Source organism: Carica papaya, chromosome 8, assembly GCF_054855325.1.
Source record: "Carica papaya isolate Zhongbai chromosome 8, ASM5485532v1, whole genome shotgun sequence".
Classification (NCBI taxonomy): Eukaryota; Viridiplantae; Streptophyta; class Magnoliopsida; order Brassicales; family Caricaceae; genus Carica; species Carica papaya.
The window spans coordinates 34,985,172-34,996,444 of NC_142316.1; the positions used below are offsets into that span (position 1 = coordinate 34,985,172).

General features: G+C 32.7%; 2 protein-coding genes across 3 annotated transcripts; one reads left to right on the forward strand and one right to left on the reverse strand.

Moving 5' to 3' along the window:
* Positions 1-2,507: 2,507 nt before the first annotated feature.
* LOC110811738 (serine/threonine-protein kinase Nek6) lies at positions 2,508-7,970 on the forward strand. Of its 2 annotated transcripts, XM_088209178.1 has the most exons (14): positions 2,511-2,780; positions 2,976-3,128; positions 3,592-3,658; positions 4,714-4,779; positions 4,897-4,943; positions 5,339-5,384; positions 5,485-5,565; positions 5,648-5,690; positions 5,800-5,849; positions 5,943-6,024; positions 6,100-6,149; positions 6,234-6,307; positions 6,438-6,489; positions 6,576-7,970. In XM_088209178.1, the coding sequence occupies exons 2-14, from the start codon at positions 3,004-3,006 to the stop codon at positions 7,755-7,757; spliced, it is 1,965 nt and encodes a 654-aa protein (XP_088065304.1). In that variant the 5' UTR covers positions 2,511-2,780; positions 2,976-3,003; the 3' UTR covers positions 7,758-7,970. The 2 variants fall into 2 exon arrangements, with proteins under 2 accessions (XP_088065303.1, XP_088065304.1); XM_088209177.1 differs by having other exon boundaries at positions 2,508-2,780; positions 6,100-6,307.
* A 107-nt stretch (positions 7,971-8,077) lies between these two features.
* On the reverse strand, positions 8,078-8,675 carry AGP23 (arabinogalactan protein 23). Its single transcript, XM_088209179.1, has one exon. The coding sequence runs from the start codon at positions 8,554-8,556 to the stop codon at positions 8,380-8,382; it is 177 nt and encodes a 58-aa protein (XP_088065305.1). The 5' UTR covers positions 8,557-8,675; the 3' UTR covers positions 8,078-8,379.
* Positions 8,676-11,273: the final 2,598 nt, after the last annotated feature.

Here is an 11,273-nt window from a genome sequence, read left to right on the forward strand (position 1 = left end):
CACTATTGGCTGGTAGGTGAGTTGGGTTACCCTCCTCTCTGTTACGACTACGATATCCAAACAATTCTGGAAAACGTTGATGGCTAGTTGGTAAGTAATTGTCTTGAACAAAGATGGGCGGTGATGTTTGATGTTTGATCTGTTTGAGAGTTACTTGGATCTTGCTATAGTCCTTAGAACTCAGTAATTGTTAGTTGATTTAGGAGAACAAGTGTTATTGGTTTGTCTTAAATATCTTTTGGGAGACTTCAAATTTATCCTTGAAATCAGAAGGGCCCTAAACTTTTAGGGTTCTAAAGTTCTCACATGTCCTAGTTGGGTGTGATCTTATGGTCCTCCATGGTTGCAATTCTTGGTGAGTATAGTGGGACAAAGTTGATGCATTTGTGGGTGTGGGTAAATGGTCCAACACAGATCCTCCCAAATACTATTAGGTTTTCTGAAAATTGAATGTATATGCTAGTGGGGTTGAACAATCAGAGGTTGGTACCAGGATCAGACAAATTTTGACTGTGTCCCCATATGAAAATTTTTGAGAAAATTTTATTTATGTAATAAGATGAAATAACTTTAAATTTCCCATTTATTTATTTATTTAATTTACCCAATAATTAATTCATTTAGATATATATACAAACACCATTGACACAGAGACATGATAATGTAAAATTATAGCATGAATCTTTTCCCAATTTACCCATCATCAACTTTTGCCATGATTGTAATGATGTCCTATCATATGAGCATCCAATATCTATTAATCATTCAATATCAACAACTAGAGTTGTACTATATAATTCATGATTTGGCAAAAAAAATACATATATATATATATGTATATATAAATTCAAACATATTCGATAGTATCTTTATATATATTTTTTTTAAATTACGGTTTCGAACTTTATTAAGAATATAGAGATTGTTATTTTGTAAATATATTATAGATTGATAATTACTATTTTATAATACTTGATTTAATAAAATTGATAACTTACTTCATTGGTGTGTTAATAAGATTACGTTGACGAAGTTGAATTAAATTTTTACGAACTTATTATATTTATAAATGAAAAGAGTATCTTACGAGATAACTTGAATTTGATATTATCTTCTATTATAGCACAAAAAGTAATTTAATGAAAGAAATTGATATTCTCTTTTAAAATTACGATTTAGAACTTTATTAAGAATACAGAAATCGATATTTTATAGACGCATTATAGATTGATAATTATTATTTTATAATACTTAATTTAATAAAACTGATAACTTATTTCACTGATGTGTTAATAAGATTAAGTTGAAGAAATTGAATTGAATTTTTACGAACTTATTATATTTATAAATGAAAAGAATATTTTGCGAGATAACTTGACTTTGATATTATCCTCCGTTCTGTTGTAGCACAAAAAGTAATTTAACGAGAGAAATTGATGATTGCACACAAATAAAGTTGCATATAATTAAAAATATTTTTTTGAAAAAAAAAAAGAAGTTTTAAGGCCATCCATGGTGTTCCCAAAAGCCAGCCGAAGATCCCAAACACTGTCTTACAACACATTCTGGAAATTTTATTTTAAAAGCTTTTTCATAAGATAATTTTATATAAAGGATGGTGACATCACAACAATATGCTATACACGAAAACATTCTCTCCCCTCCCTAATATATATATATATATATATATACACATAATATATATATACACACACATGTATGTATATACATACTCAGAGAGAGAGAGAGAGAGAGAGAGAGAGAGTATGATCTCCCATGAACCTGCAAATGCAAGGCTTTTGCCTTTCCCTTTGGTTTTCCTTTCGATTCTGTCACTTATACAGTTTGTCCTTAATATATATATATATATATATATATTATGGATATATATATGTTATATATATATATATTTTATTAATCATTTTTCTCTCTTTCATTTATTGGTGGGTAATCAATTCTCCAGTTAAACTATTCTTATCATACATGTGTGTGTATTATATATAATATATGTATCTATTTATATATATAGTTCTCATTTTATTATTCTCTAGATTCTTATACTGATTGGTTTAGCAAGTTAATACAGATATAGAAAGTTATATATATATATATATACACTCATTTTTGCCAACTTTACTTAATTAAATTAGCTACCCTTTACACTTTTTTTTCGGTACAAATAATAAATAAATATTACTACTAGCATACACTAATTTATATTATATTATAAAGTTATAAATACGTCATTTTGTTAAATAAAATATTATAAATTTAAATTAAATTATATTTTCTGTAGTTTTTATTTAAATATTATTCATATTATGTTATTATTGTTATTTGTGTATTATTTAATTAATTAATATATAAATTTATTTTAAAAAAAACTAGTGCATATAATTTCTAAATAAATTTGTAAAATATTTGGATTAGTTCCAAACATGGCCTAAGCAAACCCAGCTTAACTAGCAGAGTACTGGTTTCACTTTCTTCTATTTGATTTTTATTCTACCTTCCAGCTCTCTGCATAAAAGTCATCATTTAATTCTTAATTAATCTTGTTTATACAGTTAATTAGTGCTAATGTTGCTTTTGGTTGATTGATCTCTTCTCCCACCTCTCTTTCTCTCTCTCTCTCTCTCTCTCTCTCTCTCTCTCTCTCTCTCTCTCTCTTTTATATTCTCAGTGTAATCCCATCATTATAGAATATATTAGCTTCACTCAAATTCATAGCAACTAACTATAAGATTACTTCAAAACCATTCTTCAAGAGCTTCAACCTTGTAATTTCTTCTATGTTCTCACACACTATTTTATATTACTTTAGCCTTACACTCACTGGATTTTTATCGTCTATCTTTCTGGGTTTTTTTTTGGGGGGGGGGGGGGGGGCGCTGAAATACGATCCTAATTCGGTTGGTTCTATCAGGCTGCTTGGATCTGCAACTGAAACTGGGGTTTTACTTCACTCTCTGCAGGGTTGGTACTTGAACTGTGAAACCTCTAATGGAGACTGACAATGGCGGTGATGATGCCAAGTCCAAGCTTGAAGACTATGAAGTTGTAGAGCAGATTGGTAGAGGGGCGTTTGGTTCTGCTTTTCTTGTACTTCATAAGACTGAGAAAAAGAAGTAAGATACGGCTTAATTTCTTCTTTTTTTCTTAACTTTCTCTTTCTTTGTTTGGGTTTATTGAAATTCAACTTTGTGGATCTTCATTTAGAGCAAAAACCCTTCATAACTATTCAATTGGTTGGTCGTTTGACTCATTTCTCGACAAGCTTTTGACCCACCAGTAATGCCAATTAGGAGTTGAGGAGAAAATAATTAATGGGTCTTTTTATTATTCTGGTTTTCTTGTTAGATGATCAATTTTCAAGGATATAAACCAGAAAATTTCTGTTTTGCTGGCTGAATTTGATTTTTGTGTTCTGGGTTGAAGCTATTTTATTGAATTCTTGATTCTACTATTTGATCGAGTTACTGACTTTTAAAGTTTGATTTTGGAGGCTGTTGGCATGAGTTGGTGTTAAGAAATCATTTAAATTCCAGCGTTCTTTTTGTGGTTGCTATGGATTTTCTTCTGCTGTGTTAGGTATGTGCTCAAGAAGATTCGTTTGGCCAAGCAAACGGAGAAATTCAAGCGCACAGCACACCAAGAGGTCATTTCTTGCAAGTTCACAATCATATATTCCTAAAATGTTAGATGACTTGTGAGATTTTCTGGGTTTCTTTCACCTCATTCAATAGGGAATATGTCTTAATTAAGTGGTCTAGGAATTGGGATTTTATTGTTGTATGTGCAGCGCTGGGGTGGGGGAAGGAGGGAAAGAGGGTTTTATGGTTTGACCCTTTTTGCTTTGCGATAACATAACTTGCATAAAATTTAATACAAGGGAGAAAATCTTGAGAATATTTGCATAAGGGCCTAGATTTCAAAGTTAGAGAAAACCATGATATAAATTTGCAGTCATGGAGAAATTTATCTGGTTGCAGCTCTCAGGTGGTGATAATCATCCTCTTAGGAAGATGAAGGGCAAACACATCTTGTAATGAGCTCAGCTGATTATAAGATAAAAGGTGGTGATTATATTCCTAAAATATCAGATGTCTTTTGAGTCTTCCTGGGTTTCTTTCACCTCACTCTACCGGGAGTGTCTTAATTAACTGGTTTAGGAATTGGGATTTTGTTGTTGTGTGTGCAGCCGGCGGGGTGTGGAAGGAGGGGAAGAGGGAGTTTGGTTGCTACTTTACCCCATTTCGGTTTTCTTACTTCTTCTGGTTTGACCCTTTTTTGCTTTGTGATAACATAACTTGCATAAAATTTAATACAAGGGAGAAAATCTTGAGAATATTTGCATAAGGGCCTAGATTTCAAAGCAAGAGAAAACCAGGATAAAAACTTGCAGCCATGGAGAAATTTGTCTGGTTGCAGCTCTCAGGTGGTGATAATCATCCTCATAGGAAGACAAAGGGCAATTGTTCTTGTAATGAGCTGAGCTGATTATAAGATAAAAGGAAAAAAGAAAAAAAGAAAGAAAGAAAGTAGTGGATGCCATTTTGAATCTGAAAACTGTCTGGTTTTGCAGTTGATTTCCAGAGAAGTTCTGATAGAGGACCTCCTATATATTCCAGAGGGCTTTTTTTATTCTCAAAGTTTCTAATAAACATAGCAGTATGTGCTTTTAACTTGCATATATGTTCATTTGTGTTGCAGATGACCTTAATTGCAAAGTTAAATAATCCATATATCGTGGAATATAAAGATGCTTGGGTTGACAAGGTACAGGTGTTATATCTTCATTTCTGGTCTGAAACTACCTTTGCTACATGGTAATAGAGAAAAGCAAATTAGTATTTTACTCGGTTGAACCTGTTTGTATCTCTTTTTGTTTTGTAGGGGAACTATGTCTGTATTGTAACTGGCTATTGTGAAGGAGGGGACATGTAAGTGACCTCAATCTGCATCTAATTATTATAAATTGGATTTGGCTGGATTGTCGAAAATACTCTTTTTCCGTTAACTAAAGAAGTTACATGCATAAAAAAAATTTCATAATGGATTTTTACCTTTTTTACATTCAAAACTTTCTTCTCTCTTCATCTGGGTGAAGGAATTTTCCTGAACTAATAAGATCTCTGAACCACATAATTTCATTCCCAAGTACTCAGAGCTGTCTTAAAAATGCATATGATATGTCAGTTTTGCATGGATAACAAAAAAAATTCAAACAAAATTCAAAAATTCTCATCTATGCATTAGTAAATGCAAGAAAAGGAGCATACTGGACTCTAACAACCTGAATAAATTTAGTAACACCAAATTTTTTTCCCGAAATCAGGGCTGATATTATTAAGAAGGCGAAAGGAGTCTTTTTCCTGGAAGAGGTAATTATCAAATATTTCATGCTGTTGAGTTTTTTACTTTCAACTATGTAAGGCTGTTCATGCTGTTCATCTACCTCCATTGTTCTGCTTTATTTCGTAGAAAATCTGCAAATGGCTAACTCAGTTGTTGCTAGCTGTGGACTACTTGCATTCTAACCGTGTTCTCCACAGAGACCTTAAGGTAGTACCTGACACTAATCCTTGTAATGCAGAAAGGGATAATGAATGGCATAAAGTTTTGATTAAATCTTATTTAATTGCAGTGCTCAAACATATTCCTCACGAAGGAAAGTGATATCCGGCTTGGTATGAAGGCAAAAGGATTGCTATAAACAATGTTCTTTATTCAGTATCCAGTTTGGGTTCCTGTTTATGAGGTCTTCTAAGATGTATATATTTTCTATGGATTGTACAGGTGACTTCGGTCTTGCAAAACTACTCAATACTGAAGACCTTGCTTCCTCGGTATGGAATCTGTAGATACCATTTCTTTTTTTGTTCAATCAAAAAATTTTCTAAATTCAAATGGTATTCCTATCCCTTTCGTGTCCTTGATAGGTTGTTGGGACTCCGAATTACATGTGTCCTGAGCTCCTCGCAGATATACCATATGGCTATAAATCAGATATATGGTCCCTTGGTAGGATGCACATGATGCTCTCTACTAAACTACTGATTTGTCTCCAAATTTTATTTGATTCTACTCTTGTTCCAGGATGCTGCATGTTTGAGATTGCAGCACATCAACCGGCATTCAGAGCTCCAGTAAGTCTAAGCTTGAGCAATTTAATATCTGTTGTTAATCTCAGTCATGTTTACAGTAAAACTGAGTTATTATGCACTTGGCAGGATATGGCTGGACTAATCAACAAAATAAACAGATCAATCATTTCACCACTCCCAATTGTGTATTCCCCCACATTGTACGTATCTTTTTCTCTGATATTAGAACAAAAGCAGTCACCAACGTAAATTAATGTTCACATGTATAGTTTGCTTTTATATCTAAATGTAATTGTATACATTCTGGTGGGTTTACTTCCATATTTACAGGAAACAGATTATCAAAAGCATGCTAAGGAAGAATCCTGAACACAGACCAACAGTGAGTTTCAATGACCTCATTCCCGTATCTTATTTTCATACATTGACACTGTTACAGGTAACTTTTGGTGCACTATGTAACTGCAGGCTTCAGAACTGTTAAGGCATCCACATTTGCAACCATTTCTTCTCCGATGTCGGAACTTTTCTTCTGTGTATCTTCCAATAAAGCCCACAAACAGCCCGAGGGAAAAAACTGGAAGAAAATCGTTCTCTAACAAACCTAGTGGTGGCAAAGACAAGGGAAGCAGAGATTATTCTGCCAAATCACTGCAGTTTGGAAATGCAGATCAATTTCAGCAAAATGCAGATGAGCGTCCAAGTAGCTCATCTCATAGTGACAAACAAACTTCTACATCAAGCATAGAAGACAATCTTGAGACAAAAAGGGTTGATCCAACTAGCTGTAGCTCAGAAATAGCCGATATTACTGATAATCCAAAGGAAACATCTGCTGATCTGGAAACTGGAATTTGCAATTCAGAAAAGCAAGCTGGTCTCAGCAGCATACCCCAGGAGGATGGTGCTTGCATCCAGTCTACCTCAGAGACTGAAACTAATTCTCGGCATGAAGAACAAAAGAAACCGTCAGCTAAGGATCTTCAAGAAATCCGAGAGGTTGATGACAAGGCCATATCTGCTAAAGAAGAAGAAACATTCAGTTGCCAACAAGTCAATGAAGGAGCCGAAACAGAAAGTGAGTATGCTTCACCAGAGAATTCCAGGAAATTATCAATATCCAGTGTGGACCATACCACAAATCATGGGTTGATTGATGATGATAAGAGTACATCATCAACCATATTTGAACCTGACATGGAGCCCAGGTCCTGCTCAGATAAAATACAGAAACCGGTAACATGTACCGAAGGTGCTCATATAGACAGCTTTTCATCCGAAAGTAATGTTATTCTTGCATCTGGAACTGAAGTAGGATCAGGAGCAGATCAAAATAGTTGCCCTGTGGAAAAAGAGAAAGATGACGGCAATGCAATTACTCTAACGTCAAGCCAAATATCGTTGTTGAGTACACTTTCCGCAATGGTTGGTGATGAAAACAAGACAGACTGGGAAAACCCGAGTCAGCAAAGAGCCGACGCTTTAGAGTCGTTGCTGGAGCTATGTGCAAGGCTACTTAAACAGGACAAATTTGAAGAGCTGGCCGGTGTGCTGAGGCCATTTGGAGAGGAAGTTGTATCATCCAGGGAAACTGCAATTTGGTTGACAAAGAGCCTGATATCTGCACACAAGTTCAATGGAGAAACCTAGTTGATTGCCATTAATTTATTAATTATATTGTGAAATAATGTGTTTTTGCTTTTAGATTTCTTTACCCCCAAAAAAAAAAAAAAGAACAAGCTTGTTGATTAAATTTCTGAGTGACTTGATTGAGGATTAGAGGCTTTATAAACAGGGGTATCCTGCAGGTTGCTTCACTCACCATGTTCATCCATCCATGGAAATAAACTTTTACCTTCCTCAGATCTTTTTACCTTTTTACTCCTGAATTACTGAATTATGTCATGCATAATTAAATTCTAGATTAACAAGTAAACAAACACTAAAATTATTTAAGAAATGCAACAAAATTTAAGAATTAACCCACATGAGATTAATTTTTATTCAATACTGTGTGTATATCACAAAGATAAACAAGAGAAAAAATACAACAGAGGCCATGAATATGAGAATTTCTAACCTCCCCAAGTTCTCTCTTTCACTCCTTTTCAATTTGTACATTTAAAAAAATCAGCCCATTGAATCCTCCACGGAAAAAAATAATTTCTCTTCTTTGTAGAACACACTTATTCATAATTTTTTTTTTTTTTAAATTTATTAATCTTTCTTCATTTCATCGACCAAGTCAACCCCACAGTCGTTGACCCATTAATTACTGCAGGTAGGCGAAGAAAGAAACGAGGAGAGCTCCAACCAAGGATCCAACGACGGGCATGGCTGTTGCAGAGCTTTCGCTGGGGCTCGGGGCCGGTGCGTCGGTGCTGGCCAAGACAGCGCTGGCGGCGGCAGCGGCGAACACGACGGCGAAGGCAACCTTCTTCATTTCCATGATGAAGATATGCTGAGACCTGGAAGAAGGGTTTTTCTTCTTCTTTTCTTTTTTGGGGTTGAGTTTCTTTTTCTGTACTTGTTTTTTTTCTGGTTTCTTGCAGGTCTGAGGAAGATTGGTGATTGGGGTAGGGATTTATAGGGAAGAAGATGAAGTGAGGAAGACTATTTTTTAGGCTTTGTTACTCAGTTTTCCATCGTTTCAGAAATTTCCATGCAAATTTGGCGCCTACTTGTAAGGCTGGCCATGCAAATTTTTTGACGTTTTCTTAATTATTTTTCGGATTAATTAAAAGAAAAAGACTAATTCAACGAAAAATTTAAAAAATAAAAGAAGAAAAAGAAAGTTGAAATGAGAAAATTCATGAATCATTTATTATCCTTTTTGAATTTTATATATAATTTAATTAATCCTTCTATATATAACTTAAATATATATATATATTTTATATGGTGATAATTCATACATGTTGGTAGTTCTTAAATTATTAAGGGTTATTATTAAAAGATTAGGTAATATTCGAAAACTTTAAAAAATAATTCACAAAAAAAGACTTTGACTAATAAATTAAATTAATAAAATATTAATATTATTATATATTTTTTATTATTATTAATTTATTAATTACATAATACAAAGTATTACGAATTAAATTATAATAAATAATAAAATTTAAAAATTAACTTGGTAGTTTACTTAAATATTGATTAATAAATGAATTAAAATTTTAGTGTATTTTATAAAGACCATAAATATTAATTTTATTAAAAATATAAATTTTATTATTTTATAAATGTATTACAGTCCGATATTAAATAATTCATAATGTTTGATTCAGTAATATTAAATATTAAATTATTAATATATTTATAAAATTATTCTAACTGAATTATTATAATTTTTTTAAAAATAAATATTTTATAACAATTAAAATTTATTTAATTAAAATATCAATAATATATTTCAATATTTGATATAATATTTTATTTTAAAAAATTAATAAATAATTTAATTTTTTTTTTGAACAAAAACAAAATTAAAATAATGGAGATTAAGGGAAATGACAATTGGCAGAGGCTGCCTAATTATGGTCAAGAAAAATGCCGGTTACCTAATTAATCATTTTTCCACGTTGTCATTATTATTAATTAAACACGGTTAAGGCATCGTGAGACAGAGATGCCACCTTACTTTCCAGCTATTCACAAATCCGTAATTAATCATTATGTGCTAATCTCTAAATTTTAATCATAATTGTATTAATTAACAGTCATTAATTTGAGTGTTTATATTATTCGTGGTTTTTATCCGCTGCACCCGAACTTTTTGAACGTATTTAGACTCGGTCCATGAGCCGTCTGTTTGGAGGACGGAAAAGTCTTGGTCAACGCGGATCTCATGGTCGGCGGCCGAATGATTCACATCGGATTCCAACGCGGAATTACAACGGAAAAAGGTTTTAAGAGCCGTTAGGTGAACGTTACCACGTGCTATTAGCTGTCACTATCTGCTACTGTCTCCCCTTTGTGGGCCCCACTCTTGGCCTTTATAAACCCCTTTCTCCTCCCCTCTTCTTCCCCATCGAAAATTCAAACTCCATAACCAAACACTCTCTCTCCTTCCACAACACAATCAATCTCTCTCTCTCTCTCTCTCTCTTTGTCTCTCTAATCGCCTTCACCTTCACAAGCTAGTAATGGCGGCTCAAATCAGCATCTTCTCTTCGGCTTTTGCTGTTGTTTTGGTTTTGGCGATGTTCGCTGCTGTTTCTGCTCAGGAGTTGTCGTCGGCTCCGGCCCCGTCTCCTGACGCCGGAGCTGCGTTCTCTCTGCCGGTTTCCGGTGCCGTCGTCGGTACCTCTCTTGTCTTATCCGTCCTCGCCTTCTTCAAGAATCATTAGATTTGGTCTTGTTGAGTGTTCGACTGCTGGCGCGTTTGGCCTGGTTTACGCGGTTCATTGATTATCAAATTCTTTCTTTATTTTTCGTTTTAATACATTTGTTACTGGTTTTATGAGTGATTGAGGACTATTATACTGGATCCATTCTTTGTTATTTTTGTTCCGTTGTATACATGAGTGTATCGTAATTAATAAACTTCTTCTGAATCTCATTTTCTCTGTTCTAAACTCTTTATATGCGTATATACATATATAGATGCTCTAGTACTTCAATTGCAGTATCATTTAAGCCTAATTTCATCTTCTTCTGGCCAGATTGGTTATATTTTATCGGGAATTTGATCACCTATCTTTAACAATATATAAGTAAACTCATTCCACAAATCAAATAATATTAACAAATTTTATGTATATCTTCGTAATAGCAAATTGAAGTACTAGATTCATAATACATCTTCGTAATAGCTAATTTTATGTATTAAATGATATTTGAAGGTTAAAAAATATAAAAATAAGTAGATTTTAATTATAATAAACTTACATTTTATTTTTTAAAATCTTAATTTCATATAATTTAAATGATCTACAAAGCAAATATAATTAGAAATTTAAACAAAAATTATGCAACCTCTATAAATTAATAAATAAATTAATAATTATTTTATTATTAATATGGTCATATACTTTTAAAATCGTTACTTGTGTATTTTTATATTAATAATTAATTTTATCTTTTTAATATTTTTATATTAATATTTTTTAATCTAATAAATAAAATAAATAATTAAATTTGATGAACTTATCAGATTAATAATTT